The 20,876-nt window shown below is 38.9% G+C and overlaps 1 protein-coding gene across 3 annotated transcripts in view; it reads left to right on the top strand.

Moving 5' to 3' along the window:
* Positions 1-20,876, top strand: part of Ctnnd2 (catenin delta 2) — an 896,229-nt gene that overhangs the window by 165,636 nt on the left and 709,717 nt on the right. For all 3 annotated transcript variants that reach the window (XM_060380401.1, XM_060380399.1, XM_060380400.1), the window contains exon 2: positions 6,325-6,461. In XM_060380401.1, coding sequence (XP_060236384.1) covers positions 6,325-6,461 — 137 coding nt within the window. The remainder of the gene's footprint in view (positions 1-6,324; positions 6,462-20,876) is intronic.

Genomic DNA, 20,876 nt, shown 5'->3' with positions numbered 1-20,876 from the left:
ACTTAGCTTTGACAGTGATTAACTACATTCTTGTTTATATTATGACAAGCAGTTCTTTTAAATTTTTCTTTTAAAAGACAGAAGAAAAGATGGATATATTTTATGGGTGCAGAGCACATCTGATAGAGGATGGTGTTTTGCCTTTCCTTGGTAATGATATATTATTTACACATTAAGGATTCAGCTTCAGTGTCCACAGTGATCTCTCAAATGAGGAGTTCAACGCTAGAATTTTGGTGCTAATCTGTAGCAGCAATGGAGTCTATACAGCTTGCTTTTCATAAAAAAGTTAAAAAATGTTTATTCTTAAAGTCTTTGAAGTGTTGCAATGAGGATAAAAAAATAAAATCAAACATTGAAACATATTAAACTTTTAAACATCAAGCTGTTCATGTCCATGCATATTTAAATGGCAATACTTGAAGTACTTCATTATTTAGTATTAATTTGGTATGAGTGATGATCCATTAATAAAGTACTGTGTGCTGTATGTAGAGCAGTCTACTATGGCCGTATCCATGTGCTTTAGAGCATATACCCAGGAGCAGAAGTGCATTGTCATAAGCAGGCTTATCTACACAGGACGACACAGGGTATTCTAGTATGAAGTAAGGAGGAGTTCAAGGGAGTAATATAGCTTTTATAGAGTTGAAGTCATGTGTTGAAGGTAGAGAAGAGAATTTCAGAAGGTTTATAGACACCTTTACCAACAATAAAGTAGAGGTAAAATATACTTATTTGGATACAAGTAAAATATGGGAAACATGCAGACTTGATACACAGTGTCTATACGCCATCTGTTCTTTTTTTTCTATTTTTGATCTTATTTTTTTAATTAAATTTTTATAAAAATTACAGTTTATTCACTTTGTATCCCAGCTGTAGCCCCTTCCCTCATTCCCTCCTAATCCCACCCTCCTTCCCTCGTCTCCTCCCAAGTCCACTGATAGGGGAGGTCTTCCTCTCCTTCCATCTGACCCTAGCTTATCAGGTCTCATCAGGACTGGCTGCATTGTCCATCTCTGTGGCCTGGAAAGGCTGCTCCCCCCTCAGGGTGATGTGATCAAAGAGCCAGCCACTGAGTCCATATCAGAGATCATCATTGTTCCCTTTATTAGGGTACCCACTTGGACACTGAGCTGCCATGGGCTACATCTGAGTAGGGGTTCCAGGTTATATGCATGAATAGTCCTTGGAGTATCAGTCTCAAAAAAGACCCCTTTGCCCAAATGTTTTGGTTTTGTTTCTCTCCTTGTGGAGCTCCTGTCCTCTCCACGTCTTACTCTCTCCCCCTTTTTCATAAGATTCCCTGAACTCTGCCCAAAGTTTGGTTATGAGTCTCAGCATCTGCTTTGATACACTGCTGGGTAGAGTCTTTCAGAGGCCCTCTGTGATAGGCTCTTGTCCTGTTTCCTTTTTTCTCCATCCCATTTGTCTTTCTGAGTGAGGATTGATCATCTTACCCAAGGTTCTCCTTCTTGCTTAGCTTCTTTAGGTGTACAGACTTTAGAATGTTTATCCTATGCTATATGTCTATATCCACTTATAAGTGAGTGTATACCATGTGTGCCATCTGTTTTTTTATGCCTTGGTTCAAAAGGAAAAGTGATTTCTAGCTGAGTTCAGTTGCCCAGGTCTCGGTAGCAAATGAGGACCATGGAAGGTTGATTTGGGTTTGAAGGATTCATGCAAGGCCACCTTACACTATATGTTGGACCATGAGTGTTTCCTAGAGGTTCAAGTGTGAAAGTTTTTCTCTCCAGGGTTACACTCTTGGGAGGTGGTGGATATTTGAGGAAGTAGTACCTGATGGGAAGCCAGTGGGTTATTAATGGAGACTATACGATGTGCACTCTTCCTCCCCTTCTTGCTTCCTAGCTTGTGAAGTGAGCACTTGGCTATACCATGTTTTGACTGTGGCTCTTGAACCAGAGATCTAAAAGCAATGGGTCCCCTTAGTGTTGGCTTCAAACCTCAAGAGTTGTGAGCTAAATAATTTTTTCTTGTGTAAATTAAGAATCTCAAGTATTTTGCTATACACCTGGAGTGCTGACTAATGTTAAAATGGGTAGAAGGGTTTTCAGTTGATGGTTTATAGGCAAGGTCCTCCCTGCCTCCCTGAATCCTCTCTACCCACATCTGACCATCTTGGTAGAGCCAGTTGCTAAGACTAAACCTCTAAATTCACCTATTCCTCTTCCCTCCCTTCCTGAAGATTCTTCCTTCAGATTATGCCCAAAATGTAACAATGTCTCACAGACTTTCCTGTTCAAGATCTCAGCTGCAGATAGTGGTTGCTTCCAAGGTTGGACTATGAGGTGTTTATCAGTCATCCATACAACCTTGTGTGGGACACCAATAATACTTTTTATTCTCGAACACATTGGCTGCAAGGCAAAGTGGCCTTCGAACACTTGAAATATAGTTAGTGCAGCATTCATTCCCATATTTTTACCTCTAAGAATCTGTGTACTGAAAAATGCCATAAATTCCAAAATGAGACAAATATCATACATAAGCATTAGGTAAGTCAATTTTTAAATGTATAAGTTTACCAAACATTAACGATTCATTACATAATTAACTATACAATACTTTTTATGGCTATAAGAAACTGTTTTTTCCCGAACAATAAAACCTCTACATTAGTTCTCTAACTTTAGAATAAATTATATAAAAATCAGATAGTCATATCCTCATTAAAGTTAATATATTTCTGTATCTGGGATGGTAGATTTACTGAAGGTTGTTTTCCTTTCTTTCTTTCTTTCTTTCTTTCTTTCTTTCTTTCTTTCTTTCTCTTTTTCTTTCTTTTATTTTCTTCTTTCTTTTTAGATTTTGTTTCCCATTGCTCTTCAGGTTTCTTGGACTTAGCACATCTTAAACGTTCATTTTTAGCAAATTAACTCTGGTTAAGACTAAAGTACTTGGCCACATTACTAAAGACTCTGGAGAATTAGAATTGTTCTGATTGTGCCAAGGCAGTTCAAGGCTTGCACTAGCAGGTCTTTTCTACATTTTCTTTGTCTTTCATTTTACATCACAAGCAAAGAAGTCTGGGAGCAAGTGTTGACAGTCTTTGCTTCTCAGGCATAGTAGTGACCAATGGTTAGGTTACAACTGGATGTGGACATTATAGTGCAGGAGGTATTGTAAGGTGCTTGCATCAGACATGGAAGTTGTCTCCAGTAATTGCTGAGGCATCCTACAAGGTAGAATAAACCTTGAATATTCTACTTTGCTTCTTTCTCCTGCTATAGAAGGATGAGAGGAAAGGGGATCAGATAAGCTGCACTATACATCTCTTGTGCCATTTGGACCCAATGTTGAAGGGTTAAGCCTTAATTCAGTGTCTATTAAACATATTTTATTAAATAGGTTATTGTCATACTTTAAAGAAATACATTATATGAAACTTAGCTAACAGACTGGCGTCTCTGAAACATCACGAGTTGTGGGAAATAAACTCACATTTAAAGGCACTAAAATATAAATGGAAAGACTGAAAACTTAAGGTCTGGCCGCACCTATACTGTTTAATATCTTTGAGACCTTAGACTAGTAGCTCTCAGACTGTGGCTTGCGACCTTTATGGGAGTCAAACGACCCTGTCACATGGGTTGTATGTCAGATATCCTGCATATCAGATGTTTAAATTACTATTCATAACGGTAGCAAAATTACAGTTAGGAAGTAGCAACAAAAATAATTTTATGGTTCAGAGTCATCGCAACATGAGGAACTGTATTAAAGGGTTACAGTGTTAGGATGATTGAGAACCACTGCCTTGGAGAATTTCTTTGTCAGAAAACCCACTGATGATAGTACTAACCTGGAACCTGAATTAACGTGAGTCAGGTAAAGTTTGGGGAGCATAAAATTTAGAATGATTTAAAGTGTATGCAAGGCTCCTGCTTTCTCAGAATTCAGTGCTTCTGTATAATCCCGTGGAAGCTCCTTGCATACTCGCAGGTGGAGGGTTAAGTATCAAGGTCGGAAGTGGGTTTCCTAAGGGCCCAGAAGTAACCTCACACAGACATGACATTTTCTTATTCCTCTGTGTCGCTGCCTCCTTCCTCTCTGGAACACCTTTCCAGTTTCAAGGCCATAGGTCTCATTCGTTTACCTGAGTGCATTTGTTGTCTGAAATGTCTAAACCCTGCATAATCAAGCGATTTGATTAGAAAAGAGACCATATAGGGAAATGATATAAATTCATAGATATATTTCAAGCAATCTTCCCAACTCCCCACCATAGTCATGGTATCATCCATCTTGTTGGTGTCTGTCCTTTCAAGTAGACATCCTGAACATGTCATCGATAGCTGCATTTCCCCTAGTCAATATCTGTGCTGATCATTATTGTCTATTCAAACTGTTTTGTTAATGTTTCCCCTAAATGCCCTCATTTGTTCTGTTTATAATGAACTTATTTTCCAATGCTAGCCTGATCACCCAGGTGATATAACAAGTAACCTACTTCAGAAAATAAAAACCCCCAAGAGCTGGTTAGTCAAAAGGTGCAATGAGGAGTTTGAATGGCACATTTTTATAATATATTTTGGGTAAGATAGTGCATAAGTGGGCTTTCTTAGGTTTTTATATCCCAATATTATTAAACAACTGCAACATCTAACGTAGAATAAGAGCATCTATGGACATTCTATTTCAGTGTCAAAGCTAAGGTGCTCAGAGTGGGATAACAGAAAATACCTTTGAATATGTGAACAATGCTGGTCCCACAGGGACATGCAATACAATTGTATGGGTTTGAAAATGACTTTTATTCATCCTTAGCTTTGTTTCAGGATGCCATGGTTAAATGTTGTTATAGTTTGCTAGTGCTTTCTGTGTTGATGATCATTGCTTGATGAGATATGCTCCTGACAGAGCAGCCTGGTTCTTAATCATTCAGGCTCTCAGTGATGGAGCGTTGCTGCTGCTCCTGCGTCTCCTCCTCTTCCTCCTCCTCCCCCTCCTCCTCCTTCTTCTTCCGCTTCTTCATCTCTCACAGTTATAGAGAATCAAGAATTCCAAGGTCAAGGCATGGCAGAGTTAGTGTCTGGTGAGGGCCTACATCCCCGATCCTAGATGATTCTTTTCACTAGATTTTCATATGGTGGGAGGGCGAGGGTTCCCTCTGGTCCTTTTATCATAGCACCATCAAGCTCATGAGAGATTTTACCCAGTAGCCTAATCAATTACCAAAGGCCCCACTACCTACTGCCATTACCTGATGGAGTAAAATTTGAATTTGTGTGGGTTTGACCATATAATGCAACAAAAATAACATTGGAGAAGGTTATTTTTAACCTGCATCAGTGTTTCCATTTTGCATTAATGCTAATGTGGGTTGAGTCTCTGTTTTTGTTAATAAATTTAGACAAAATCAACTGAAACAAAACAAACAGCTCACCAATTGGTTTCCCATAGTAGGGGGAACAGGGACTATCTCTGACAGGAACTCAATGCCAGGCTCTTTGACTCCCCACCCCCCAAGGGAGGAGCACTTCTGCTAGGCCACAGAGGAGGACTTCAAAGCCAGCCCTGAAGATACCTGATAAAACAGGGCCAGACGAAAGGGGAGGAGGTCCTCCCCAGTCCGTGGACTTGAAAAGGGGCGGGGAGAAGCTGAGGGAGGGAGGGTGGGATTGGGAGGGAAATGGGGGAGCGGGATGCAGCTGGGATGCAGAGTTGATAAAATGTAAATAATAATAACAAACAATAAACAAACAAACAAAGTCCCCACTGGTTTTAAAAAAGTTTAGTCTGCTCTGTCAGGGTATGAACTTTGTAAGTATTAGTGGGATGGAAACGCTGTTTAATATAGTTCACAGTACCAACCAAACTTCTTTTGGGGTACCCCTTTAGTTACTGATAATAACGGGTCATTTGCACTGTGTGGTTTTTCTTTTCTTTAAAGGGGGCTGTGTAATAGATTATCTTCTGAGTCGAAAATACACCAAAAGAGAAGAGTGATGCATTTGTGTAAGACAGATGTCAATCAGTAGTTATATTAGATCCTTAGATTTGGCATTTTTATCACCTTTTCCGTCCTTATAACCTTGCTTCTCCCTTACCATAATTTATTGTTCCATGTACAGAAAAATAGAGCCTAAAGTTGTGCATAAAGTTGTACTTGTGCTATCTTAGAAATTGGTTGGAGTTGATACAGAGTGACATTTTGTTTGAATTCATTGTTCCAGAATTATGTCACAGTTGTTGAGACAGCCTGTAACTTTCATTCTTCCAACTATATTCCCCATAGCTGCTTCTGTTTACAGTGATGTCTGACTGGTCTAAGCTTGTTCTCTTGTGTTACAGGAGCTATGCCTGTCCCAGATCAGCCTCCGTCAGCCTCAGAGAAGAACAGCTCCTTAAGTCCAGGCTTGAACACCTCTAATGGGGATGGCTCTGAGACAGAAACCACCTCTGCCATCCTTGCCTCCGTCAAAGAACAGGTAGAAGCATTCCATTTATGTCACATTTTTGGGGGCATGTAAAAAATGCCTTTTGAGTGAAAATGGATGGTCACATTTTTTGAGAATAATGTCATGTTAATATTTATGACACAAATAATATTAAAATGGGGTGAAATTTTTTTCTTGATTCCATGGTGTTAATAATGATTTAGGCTGTTTAAAAAAAGAAAAAATATAGCCCAACATATTCCATAAGGAGGAGAACACACTCACGTAGATGAATTTTGGGAAGATATGTTAATCAACTTGACATGTGTTGTTATTGAAGGTTTCAGGCCAAATAGTTGGTGCATAGAAAATACTGTCTAAAAAACTGTCAACATTTATCCAGAAAGCTAGAAATTGAGAATATGTTGATAATAGTTGAGTATATCAGTAGGTGAAAAGAAATTGCTCTTTCTGATGTTTCTTTATGGCTAATCATTTTGGAGGAGGAACTGGATCACACTGGAATATTAAAGATTGTGTTCAAGCATAACTGTTTAAGAATTCAAGGAAATATATATTATACAAAACATGTTAATTACAGAAAGAATTCTGCAACTTTCCATGTCAAAATCATCAAAATATAATTAACTTCTCAAGTATGACATCACTATAAAATAAATAAGTCAATTTCAAGTCTGAGATTTAAAAGAAACTGTTATATGAAAACTATGTTTCTTGTAAATAAAGGATGGCAAATGATTACAGAAATCTGGACTGAGACTCACATTTAATCCTGAGCATATACTGGAAAAATAAAGCAAGATTCTTAATTTTTTTAATGTAGCTGACCTGTAACTTTGTACTGAGAGAACACAGTATAATAACAGGAAACATATGCTGTATAATCTATAGATGTGGTAATAAGCATTCTACCTGTGATGTGAAATGGGTTAATTTGCATTTCTGTGATGCGAATTCAGGCTATTCTTTCACTCCAGTTATTTTGAAATTAATGATGAATTCTTGGGGACTTTAGTTACACTGTGATGCTGTAGAACATTAGAAGAGTTCTTTTGTTTAATTAAATTTTGGTGTCCGGTATTCTACCTCTCTGCTCCTGCACACTGTAGTCTCTGTGGCCCTCATTCTGCTTTCTGTTGGGTTTTAATTGTTTTGTTCCATGATGCTGGCTTAGCAAAAAACATTGTGGCAAAGTGACACAATTAACAGCAGTAATGCTGTGGCATAGCATGGCCCCAAGGTGAGGCAGCTAAGAACAGTCAGTGTTCTGTACACAGAATGAGTCGCTGCCAAGGAAGCAGATGATGTTTAATTAGAGGGGCTGATTGGGTAAGTGTAGGAAGCCACGATTGTGTCAATCTATTGGTAAAGGTAAAGGAGGTGCCATTGACAGGAAAGATCAATGATACTGTCAGAAGTGCTTCTGCTTCAGGAAGTGTATGGCTAATAGGGCTACAGGGAGAGAGCTGAATTGATCAATTTGATAGTCTAGAGTGAGAAAATAGTAAGTAGGAGCATGTGCCGCTCCGTGGATTTGCTAGGGAAAATCCCATTCATGGGTTGTTTGTTTTTTCATAGTAAGGAATAGTGGGCATGGGAACCCAGCAGGGGTCCGTGCCAATTGTGGAACTCAAGGAACTTCTTCACTGTAGCTGAGCAACCCTGGTGCCTTATTTGGCTTTGAACTGGAAGTCTTCCTGATTTTAGTTCAGTGATAAAATATAAAAGGAGAAGTAAAAATTTAGCAAGAAAATGACAAGACAGGCATACCTGATGAGAAGTACAGTGTTTTATCATGGGAGTCATTAATAGTATAATTTAGAATGTGTGAAATACATGCCAAGTCAAGGTCCTGTGTAAGGAAACTTCAGGGCATCATAGTAGTGCCATCTTCCAAAGGGACACAAAAAGTTAGATGATTGTTTACTTGTTGTGTTGACATAGTCTCATGTAGCCCAGTCTGGGCTTAAACTCACTATGTACCTGAAGAAATTGGCTTTAAATTTCTGATTCACTGCTGCTTCACAAGGACGAGAATTACAAGCATGTGCCAACAAGCTTGGCTTATCAGATTCTGGAGATTGGATTCAGTGTTTTTTTGCATGCTAGATGCATACTCTACTAAGTTACATCCCCTGTCCATGTTTAGGAAATTATCACAGTGTCATGTCTGTGATTATTTTATTCAAAACAGTCTTTTAAAAAATGATTTATTACAATTTATTCAATGATACAATTTATTTAGCCCCATTTCTCCTCCCTTCCCAATTCCACCCTCCTTCCCTCTTGTCCTCCCATGCCCCTCCCGAGTCCACTGATTGGGAAGGTCCTACAGCCCTTCCATCTGAACCTAGTCCTATCAGGTAGGACTGGCTGCATTGTCCTCCAATGTGGGTGGGTAAGGCTGCCCCCTACCTCAGGCAGACGTGATCAAAGAGCTAGCCACTGAGTTCATGTCAGAGACAGTCCCTTGTTCCCATTATGAGGAAACCCACCTAGAGACTGAGCTGCCATGGGCTACATCTGTGCAGGGGTTCCAGGTTATCTCCATGCATGGTCCTAAAAGACAATTGGGCCAGTTTTTTTGGTTCTGTTGATCTCCACAAAGAGAGCAACAAAATCAAAACAGTAATCTTAAGATCTTATGTATGTATAAATAGTTGAAAGTTCAAAGGATAGAATCTACTTTACCAAACACACTGATCAAAGCATGAGAATAGGAAGACTTATCTCTTCATAGGACATAATGAAGGTCTTATTGCAGATTCAGATGTGAGCAGGGCCCCAATTCCTCTCCAGAAAGTATTTCAGTTTAGTACAGAAGAGTACCTAAATAATGCCATGTGAATCAGTGTCTTAAATGAAATTAAGGCTATTGACTTACACCATATACAAAAAAGTCCAAGGGAAAACAGCATAGCCATAAACATGAAAAAATAAGCATATCTGAAGAAATATAGTGAGATAGTTGATATAAGGCAAAGGGGCAGAGGGTTTTTAAGCAGAAAACGCAAATTGTCGGGGAACATGTGATGTGTGTGGCAGTGCAGTGTTAACAATAGTGAGGTAAATTAGACATTAAAACTTGGAGAAGTGGGCCTTAGAAATGTCTCAGAGATAAGAGCACCAGCTGTTCTTGTAGAGGAGCTGGGTTCCGCCCTCAGCACTCGCATGGCAGCTCACAATGCTCTCCACAGTTTTAGGGGGTCTGATGCCCTCTCCTGACATCTGCAGGCACCAGACACATGGTGCACATATGTACAGGCAGGCAAGACATTCATGCACATAAATTAAAAATTGTTTAGTTAAAAGTACAAAAATACTCAAGAGGAAATGTATGCCACAGTGTAACAAAATGTTGATAAAGCTAATGTAACTCTTTTTAAGGTTGATGAGAAAAAGAACCAACAGGACTAGAAGTTTTAGTAGAACATCATCATAAAATTTACAGAAGAAAATTCAAACATACCATAGGTTTGTGTTTACTTTTGCATACTCATCATGAATACTGCATTTTAAATACAAAAAAAAATCATGTTTGAGTCTATCAAATATACCAACATAAAAAAATAATGAAAATTTTCTACCTAATGGTTAAGGTTTAGGAAAATTCTCCTAAACTTTTTATTATTCCATAAAAAGAAATTGCTGTATGTTTTCTTTGGTCAAATGATCTGTTTGTATGAACTGACATTGAAAGTAACATTTTAAATAAACAGCAAGTACTGAGTCCTTACAAGTTTGGACATATCTCCTACAACTTCATATTATATTTATTATCCATCTATCTGTCTGTCTATGTTTCTATGCATCTATGTATGTATGTATCTATCTATCTATCATCTATTGATCTATCTATCATCTATCTCTCCATCTATCTATCTATCTATTATCTATGTATCTATCATCATTATGTGTCTAATATATCGATATTTAGTACAATGCTTATTTTGGGGACACAAAAAACGAGAGTATTGGCTAGCAAACAATTGAAACAATGACAAATCCTTTCTGTACATAATGCAATCATTAATAAACATGAGTTGGAGCTATACGTGTAGCATTTTAAAAACAAAATTTTGAGACATTGAATAAGGGAATGGCATATGATGCTGTTACCCTGTCTTTAAAACAAGAGAATAAACTGAAATTTAAAAACAAATAGTTGAAATTGGTTGATTAGGGAGGTTGATGAGGATCTAGGAGGAATTGAGGGAGAGGATATATGATCAAAATATATTTTATGAGAACATCAATAAAAATAAAAGTTTAATTACATTCCTATGATATTTTAGAGAAGTTAGAAGGAAAAGATAAAGCATTAACTGTGATTGTGCCATGTGATCATGTAGGTAGAGATGTGAATATCCTGTGCTCACAAAGAGTACAGGAGAAGTCGGAAGGGAGAGGAAAAACTTGAGTGTAAAATAAATACTTGTAGGATTTCACCAGCAGGCACTTCTCTTCGAGCTGAGGTAGTGTTGGAACAATATTGAGAGCTTAGATGATGTGCTTAATGCCAACTTCATTGAGGTAAATAAAACAACTTCAACAAAGCCACTCCCATACACAGATTTTTTTTCCCATTATTGAGGATAAGTCCAAATCCCCATTCTTTTTTTTTGTGTGTGTGTGTGTGGGGGGGTACTGACATTATTAATTTTAATTTTATTAATTACACTTTATTCACTTTGTATCCCCCATAAGTCCCTCCCTCCTCCCCTCCCCTCCCGGTCCCACCCTCCTTCTCCCTTCTTCACACATGCCCCTCCCCAAGTCCACTGATAGGGGAGGTCCTCCTCTCCTTCCTTCTGGTCTTAGTCTATTAGATCACATCAGGAGTGGCTGCACTGTCATCTTCTGTGGCCTGGTAAGGCTGCCCCCCCCTCAGGGGAAGGTGATCAAAGAACAGGCCAATCAGATTATGTCAGAGGCAGTCCCTCTTCCCATTACTATGTAACCCACTTGGACACTAAACTGCCATGGCCTACATCTGTGCAGGAGTTCTAGGTTATCTTCATGCCTGGTACTTGGTTGGAGTATGAGTCTCTGGGAAGTTCCCTGTGTTCAAATTTTCTGGTTCTGTTCCTCTCCTGTGGGGTTCCTGTCCTCTCCAGCTCTTACTATTTCCCACTTCTTACATAAGATTCCATGCACTCTGCCCAACAGTTGGCCATAAGTCTCAGTGTCTGCTTTGATAGTCTGCAAGGCAGAGCCTTTATCAGACCCTCTGTGGCAGGTTCCTAGGTTGTTTCCTGTTTTCTTCTTCTTCTGATGTCCATCCTCTTTGCCTTTCAGGATGGGATTGAGCATTTTAGTTAGGGTCCTCTCTTTTGCTTAGTATGTTTAGATGTACAGATTTTAGGGTTTATTCTATGTTGTATGTTTATATGAGTGAGTATATACCATGTGTGTCTTTTTGCTTCTGGGACAGCTCACTCAGGATGATCCTTTCCAGGTCCTACCATTTACCTGCAAATTTCATGATTTCCTTATTTTTCATTGCAGAGTAATACTCCATTGTATAGATATAACACAATTTCTGCATCCATTCTTCAGTTGAGGGGCATCTGGGTTGTTTCCAGCTTCTGGCTATTACAAATAAAGCTGCTACAAACATGGTTGAGCAAATGTCCTTATTGTGTACTTGAGCCTCTTTTGGATATATGCCTAGGAGTGGTATGGCTGGATCTTGAGGAAGCACTATTCCTAGTTGTCTGAGAAAGTGCCAGATTGATTTTCAGAGTGGATGTACAAGTTTACATTCCCACCAGCAGTGGAGGAGGGTTCCCCTTTCTCCACAACCTCTCCAGCATGTGTTGTCACTTGAGATTTTTCATCTTGGCCATTCTGATGGGTGTATCGTGAAATCTCAGGGTCGTTATGATTTGCATTTCCCTAATGGCTAATGACATTGAGCATTTCTTTAAGTGTTTCTCTGCCATTCAGTATTCCTCTGCAGAGAATTCTCTGTTTAGCTCTGTACCCCATTTTTTAATTGGATTACTTGGTTTGCTGATTTTCAGCTTCTTTAGTTCTTTATATATATATTGTATATTAGACTTCTGTCAGATAAAGGGTTCGTGAAAATTCTTTCCCAATCTGTAGGCAGTCATTTTGTTTTGATGATGGTGTACTTTGCTTTACAGAAGCTTTTCAGTTTCATGAGGTCCCATTTATTCATTGTTGCTCTTAGAGCCTGTGCTGTTGGTGTTCTGTTCAGGAAGTTGTTTCCTGTACCAATGAGTTCTAGGGTATTCCCCACTTTTTTTTCTATCCCCATTCTTACCAAGCCAGACTGTAACACTCACATACACTTCTACTCCCAAAATTCTTGAGGAGAAAAATATAATAAAACCTAAAAATTGATTTTTCTAAGTAATTAAAGAATTCAGCATTTGGCTTTGGGTAACAGAGCTATGAATCTTTTGTGGTAGATGATTAAGATGAGAGGGAATCAAATCTTTCCTGGGAACTTAACATGAAGCAAGCTGAAGGGCCTAGGGGAGACATGTGGTCTGATGGGCAGTGTTTGCTTGAGTGGAACGAGAAATCCGCAAGAAGAATATAGAAATGTTCTTGGGGTGGAATGGTCCAGACAGCTCATCTTTTGCATTGGGAGATTTAGCTTCTAAGGAGTGCCTTCTCCCTTCCTTCAGTATAACTTTTATCCATACTGTCTAAACAAGTTAAGGATATTTCCACCAAATATTATGAGTTTAGGAAGAACTGCCTGTTATTCATGTCTGTCTACATGTAAGCCATTTGTGAAAGTGCCATTGGAGATTAATAACAGACAGGATCTGGAGCTGAAGTTATGGGTAGTTGTGCCACGCCACCATGGATGGTGGAACTGATCATACCTTCTGCAGGGGCAGTACCAACTCTCAACCACTGAGCCATCTCTACGGTCCTCAAGCTGTGCGTTTTTATCATTGGCAATGACATACACAATGTATCTCTGCACTTTTTCATTTAAAGAATATACTTTTTCCTGCTTTCTGTATGTAATTGTGAAAACAGGCTTTCTTGAGTATAAATCCCACTTATTAACAGGGAATTTTCAGCATTATATTTTATGATATCACATTATATTCTAATCATGTCTCTTTGGATGTCAGTCATTCCTGAAACAGGGAAGTCCTTCTTTGTACAGCAGGCATATGTTCTGAATTATCATGCAGTAATCTGAATAATTCATTAACCCATCCAGCATACATACTGAGAACCTTGTCCTGTCAACATACAATAGAGTCATGTGCATAATGAAGATCAGTAGAGAGAGTTCATTAGGATAAGCTGTTAATGGGACTCAGGTTGGTAGTTAACATTGAATGGAAATAAGTTCTAGTTCATAACCGTAGATTGGTAAGTCGTGGTATGCCATGATTTGTAAAATGCTCGCTCTCACTGGAAGGCATGAGGGAAATGTTGTAAGATGAGTCCTTGAGCACAGCAGTCATGCATTGTTCAACAAGAATGTGTTCATTGATTTTTCTCTTTGTTGCAATTTCCTGTCTTGATTGCCATTTAAGTGGTGGATTTTCCACTTTCATTTTAACATAAATAGAGCCATGATAAGTGGTTAGTGAAACCCCAAGGATAAGTTTTCTTGTCTCAGAATTTCTGCCTCATTTCCAGCAGTTAGCAAGTCTTTCCTCCTATGAGCTGTTTGAGAGACACCTAATCTTCATTTAGTGCCCTGTAATTGAGTGTGCCTCACCAAGGGAGCAGGGAAGGATAGGGTGCATTTTGTGCTGAGGCTGTGAGGCAAATCATTTGAATAAACAAGAGAGTGGTCATGGGTACCTTTATTGATGTCAAAAGGCACTGTTGAGTGGTGTTGACCAGGACCCTACTGTGTGCTTAGGGCTGTGACTATTCAGGTGATTCTCAGGTTTAAATTTGCCTTCATGACGGATATGATTATTGGAGAATGCAAGGATGGCTGAGACCATGTGAATGAGAAAGCTCAGGGGAGCTGGGCTCATGATGGATCATAGACGTAACACATGTCATGAGTACCTAAGTGGTGATACCTGGGAGAAATTCACTGAGTGGACAGGAGTAAATTGAATCCAGTTCACAAGTGCAATGGAGACTGTTTAACCCTTTCAGTAGGACTGAGACAAAGAAAATGGTGGCAGAGCCAGTCTGGCTGAGGCGTGTTCAGGAAATCTGTGTTATTTTCCTTATAGTAATCATACGGTTGTCCTGTCTACTGGTTTGAGTTCATGACTTCAGAATCTGTGAGGAGTTGGGCCAAACAAAGTTAGGGAAGGAGAGATATGTGAAATGAGGAATTAAAGGTTTTCTTTCTAAGTCCTAGATTCCTTGCTGAGTGAAAAAAATAAAATAAAATGTTGACTAAAATGCTGATAGAGTCAATGGATTCATGGTCACACTACAAATGGATGATATGAGCCTGAGGACAGGTTCTTAAAACCAGGAACTGGAAAGCAACCATAGATAATGCCAAGATTCATGCCAAATCCATGGACCTGAGGAAACTGAATATAAAAGGAGGCAGCACAGTTGGTATTTGGTCCGTTCTGACAGCAGGTGTGAGGTGGAACAGAACCTGGCATGAGGAGGCCTGTGTTGTGAGGAAGGCCGGCCTGGTACTCTCAAGTGCGAAAGAGAGAGAAAGCCAGAGTTCATTCCTCAGTGCCAGAGAACAAGCTTGCCTGCCTGTGGTCTTCTGGAGGAAAATCACTCTGGTCTTCATTTATATGCCTTCATTTAAAAAAAAAAATGGTATGATACTGGTGTGCTCTCTTAGACAACAATCTGTGTCCAAACATGTTTTGTATTGCCTCTGTGTCTTATTTGCAATGAATCTGAATATTACTTTTGTTCCTTGTAGCATTACGAATTCCCTGGAAATATACTTTTGATTCAAAATAACATCTCCTGTTATTTAGATAATCACATTTCCTCCTATCCTGTTGAGCTTTTGTAACTTAATTTTTTGCATGTGTGTGTGTTGTGCATGCATCTGTGTTTGTTTGCATGTGTGTATTTGTGTGCAAAGCCCAGAAGTTGATGTCTAGTAATTTCTGATTACCAGCTTTATATTGAAGACGTGTCTCTCACTTGAATCTAGAGTTGACCAACTTTTCTAGTCTAAATAAACAGCTTGATCCAAGGATCCTCTGCTTTTGCCTCCTACGTGGCTGGGATTACAGACGGGCTGCCACCCATACCCAATACTTCAGTAGATGCCAGGCATCCTACTGAAATACTCAGGTCTTGCCATGACATGGCTAGTGCTTTTATCCCCGGAGTCATCTCCCCAGTCCTTCAAGCTGTCTTTTTGTATAAGGCACAATAAATTAATTGAGGAATTTTACAGTCTTACTTAGTGCTTCTTGATATTTGTAAACTATGTTAGCTAGATAAATGGCTTTTTAAGTAATTCTGTCATCTAAGTACACTGAATAGGGGATAGGCCACACAGATGATTTCTGGGTACATGCTTATCTGTGTAAAAGCATTTTCACTGGTGTTTACCAGGCTCCTCCTGTGTGCTCTGGATTGTGATTACACAGGTCAGTTCTCAGATTTGGAGCTTGCATTCAGGACAAATAAATGTGATGAGTTTTAAAATGCAAATATTGCAAAGTTTTACACATTATTAAAATTCAAGTGATTTATACAGAAAGGCGTTTAAAATTGTGACTACTCTTAGATCCTGATGCCCTAAGTTTACTTAACCTTCTAGTATCCCACACATTGTATAACATATTCAGTATTTTAAAGGCATTTTGTAGGCCAGTGTTTAGTATACTGATGACTCCTAGATAACAAAAAACAGTTCTCTGGTTTATAGTTGCTTACAATATTCAACTCAATAAAGGAAAAGGCAGAGGTGAAGCCATTTCTGAGATGCCACCCTGACCAAACCACTCCCACTGTGTACTTGACACTTGATGTGCCATAGGAAGGCATATGTAAATTACGTTAAAAGCTTTGTGTGTGTGTGTGTGTGTGTGTGTGTGTGTGTGTGTGTGTGTGTGTGTGTGACTCACCCTTGAGAGCCAATGTCCACACTTACTCAGGTCACCCTGACTATTTGCCTGGACAGTTGACTCTCTGTTAAACTCTGTGATTCAAATATGTGTAAAACATGTCTCCCAATCAATTCCAACTCTAATTCAAAACCTTTCTAATTTTATGTAAAATTAAAAGACATTTCTATCATTTGTGATGATCTATCAGAAGATGTCATAGCTCCCCTTTTCCCCCGTAGCTTCTATATTTATAATTTTAAAGAACCTTAGGACTATAGCGAAGAATACTACTTTAAAGATAACGTTATCTCTTATCCTTATAAAATATTCTCTTAATTACTGTTCTCCAGCTTTGCATATCATTGCTTGATCCTTTGACATGATTACTGTTACTGTGAATACAGCTGTAGCCCTGATAACACAGTATGGAATATGACTGCCAAGCATCCTTCAAACAGTATTTTGGAAAAGCATTTTGTGAAAGTAATGACAGAATTATTATCCTTGGAGAAAAGGAAATTAAAACACCTTTGGGAAAGGTTACGAACTGAGAGGATTATCTGCAAAGACCAGTGAACTTTAGATGCATTTATTCAGAAAGACAAGGATTGTACATACCATAATACTAGCAGGGAAATTTTTCCACATGTCAAATTAAAAAAAAAAAAAGTTACTTTGTTCTTGACCTTCAAACTTTATATCTTGTTTCAAGCTTTGCATATATCAAGGAAGAGATGACGAAAGCAGGGTTACATGTCCATTTTCTTACTAAATCAGCAGCTGCTTTAGGAGCAGTGTTTTTCAAGGTGTGGACTGAAATGTGAAGGCATGGCTCGGAGCCCACATAGCAGGCTCTTGGCAGTCTAAAGCACAGTTCATAACAAAGATAGGACAGGACCTCAGAGCAAGACCGATCGATGCATGTCACAGTCAAGGACGACGGTGCTGTGGAGTTCCGGGGTTTCGTGTATGGAGGAAAAGGATAGTCAGGCAGAGTCAGAACAACGAGCCTACTGACTCTGTGCACCAGACAGGGGCTGGACAAACCTAGAAACGAGGGAGAAACAAGCATAACAAGCTAGTAGGAACTTGGAAGTTAAGACTACACCTTACAGGTATGAGACCCTGATCCTAAAAATGTGGACACACCACGTTTCTCTCCCACAATGTTCTCGGCTTATTCATAGGTGCTCTGTTGTGTCCTGTGAGGCGTTTCATCTTTTTGTCTTAAAACATATCTTGTCTAAAACTTCCAAATACATCTCTTCTCAAGACGTTTCTATATCTACTCATCTGTCTGAAAACCTCAACTCCATTCTAAGAGTGAATTCATTGGATGTCCTTGTACTCCTTTATCTGAAACTGTTCCTTGTGGGGTTCTTATGGCACTGGAGACTGTGAGGACTGAGTCTCGCATGCTAACCAGGAAGGGCGCTTTTAGCATGTAGGGGTTTGAAAACTGTTTTAGTGCCTTTCGTTATCCTTTCATATTTTTCAAAAGGAATCATTGTTAAATATTCATCATGTGACATCATATTAAATATTTTAAATGTGATATTTTAGTGTTTTATGGATTCTATAGTGAAGGTAACTTTTGAAGATTATGGGAAATCTATAAATACCAAGATTTTTTTGTACAAGTTTTATATGAAAATGTGATTATTGAGATATAATGTTTATTTCGCTTGCTAATTATTTGAGCCTATCCAATCTTTGTTCATTTAACTTATCAGTAATATTTTTGGTATCATTAAATATTCTTTTTAACCTTTTTCTAATTGATATGAAACATAGAATCATTGTGAGTCATTTAACAATATAATTTTATTTGAATGTTATGGTGTTTTTGGTTTTTTCAGTTGACTCAATTTTGTGAGTATGAAAAGTGTAGCAGCATGTCATACTTCCTTGTACAGAAGGCATTGGGTCTGCTTTGACAGACGCTGCCTGGAGCAAAGTTTTAAAAAAGAGTTTAACGACCCTTACAAACTCACTGGGAAAATATGTCGTAATTAATTACTGATAAGGGCCTCAGGCAGGACAACAAAACAGGAACTCAATGCTTCTGAGTGGTTTTCTCAGAGTAGGAAATGAACACGTAGCATTCCAGAGAGTGTAAACAGGCAAAGCACTTGTTCCTCAGAGAAACAGCCAAATTTCTGCCAGCTTAGGATATGTCTATTCAAAATTCTAATATGTTGTAGAAATAATTGAGGTAGCATACAACTTATGATAGAATAAGGAAGCAATTATAAACAATATGTCAAATAAAAATGCTTTTTACAAAAGGGTACATGATAAGTTTTTAAAATCACTTTATTTTATGAAATACATATTATTACTTTTTGCCAATTCATATGCAAGCCATTCTTCCAGGAATATAACTAAATAAAAACATTTTTATTTTATAATTGTTTTGCTTAACGTTTTGCTTATGGCAAGAATTCCTAAGACTAAACATTGCTCAGCTTACCTACTGGAACTGTACTCAAGGAGAGTGCTAGGAAACTTTAGTACATCATTAGAGTGTTTGCTTTCACCGCAGTGCAGTCTCGTTTTTTACACATACTAATAGACTTGGGGTATGTTGCCTGTTAATCTACATAAGGAGATATATTCCTAGCATGCCTGTCCTACTTAGGTTAAGTGGTCTGAGTTCCACTGTGCTAGGGACAGGAAGGGGCTGACAGTTTCATTAGTAGTCATTAATGAGGGGTCATTAATGAGGATCTGATCTGTCCTTGGACCCCTCACTACTAGGGAGTTACTTTTCTGGACGTGTGATACTTAGAGAAGGCTGTGAGTTAAATGCATTTCTTTTCACTGGAGCCTTCCTGTTGTTGTAAGTCAGTGTTTTGGACTGGAGATATCTGTATCATGCATCAATGACACAGGTAAACATGCCTGAGGCAGGCTATCAGTCATATTCAAGTTGCTGTCACTAGGCTGCAATCATAAAAGGCATGGGCAGGTTCAAGCCCTGGGCTCTAAATGAGCTTGCCCTGTGGCCCACTGCCCCTGGAATGTAAAGATCAGCATTCTCCTTCTTTCGCTAATGATAGGTTCTGAGTTCCACACTCTACTCATGGCCTTAGGAATCAGCTGGACTACATACCTAATTATTGTGAAAAAAGAACAACTCAATAGCAATAAGGCAAAAAGAGAAAAATGGCTTTTGGCATGCAATCCTCTATATTTAGACAGACAGGCCTAAATAGCTCCCTTTACCAAGTCAATAGATTGAGTCATGTGGGGATGTATTTGCAACCTAAACAACTATGTGCTATGCTTCTGGATGAAGAAGTGCACTCAAATGATGTGTTGAAACAATGAGGAAGTCAGTTTCAGATCATCCCAGAGTTGTTGTGGCAATTACAAACAATTACATGTGCTGTTTTCACACTCATCTCTTCCGTTAGAGGTGATACTTTAGGTCCCATGTGCTGTCCCCGAAGCTGCACATCCATGGCAGAGGACAGAAGCCCTCTAGCCAAACAGGTCGGCTTGATACTCAGATCACATATTTGCAAAAGAAAGCACCGCTAACAAATAATACTGCCTTCTCTGAGTACTTTTCAGAGACCTGGAATTGCCTGCTGTCGACCTCCCATCAAAAGATACAGGCAATTCATTCTTAAAATTGATAATCTGTGAAAATACTCCTTCTTTTGGGAGCTCTGCTCAAATTGGGAGCAGCACCTCAGCCCTCCATCGGATGCTGTCCAAGCACTTGGCTTTAATAACACCAGTGAGAACATATAGCTCCATGTCTAAGATATTGTAGGATAAGAAACAGTCATTCCAGGAGCTTTGCTGGGCTGCACAGAAGGCGGGCATTGGACACCTTTTCTATGCCTTGACTATTCATATCTAAAATTAGAAGTAGACATACAGGGCTGCTGAACTGGCAAAAGTGATTGATAGGAACTAGCATGTTATAACTGTTGGGCTAATTAATTCTTTTTTTTTCTTTTTTGCATGAATACAGATATCACCATTTTTTGTAGCCAAATTATATTTTCTATTTCTGTGCCAGCCTATATCTCACTTCATTGGTTTACTTACCTGAATTTCTTTTCTTTTCTTTTTTTTTTCTTTTCTTTCTTTTTTGTTTTTGTTCTTGTTTTGTTTTGTTTTTGTTTTTTGAGACAAGGTTTCTCTGTGTAGCCTTGGCTGTCCTGGACACGCTTTGTAGGCCAGGCTGACATTGAACCACAGAGATCTGCCTGCCTCTGGCTCCATGGGTGCTGGGATTAAAGGCTGCTTATAGGGGTGTGAGTGAGAGTTACTTAAGGAGGCAAAAAACCGACTCAGAGACAGCTGCATCAACAAAGCCCTTCCCAGCATGGGTGACAGCTCAGAATCTGGAAACCCTGAGCTCACTGTACTACCTGCAGGCAGCTCAGTCTGTCTGAGCCTCTTCTAAGCCTGG

The sequence above is a fragment of the Meriones unguiculatus genome, chromosome 3 (assembly GCF_030254825.1).
Source record: "Meriones unguiculatus strain TT.TT164.6M chromosome 3, Bangor_MerUng_6.1, whole genome shotgun sequence".
NCBI classification, from domain to species: Eukaryota; Metazoa; Chordata; class Mammalia; order Rodentia; family Muridae; genus Meriones; species Meriones unguiculatus.
Note: the sequence above shows the minus strand (reverse complement) of the source record. Positions and strands in the feature narration are given on the sequence as shown.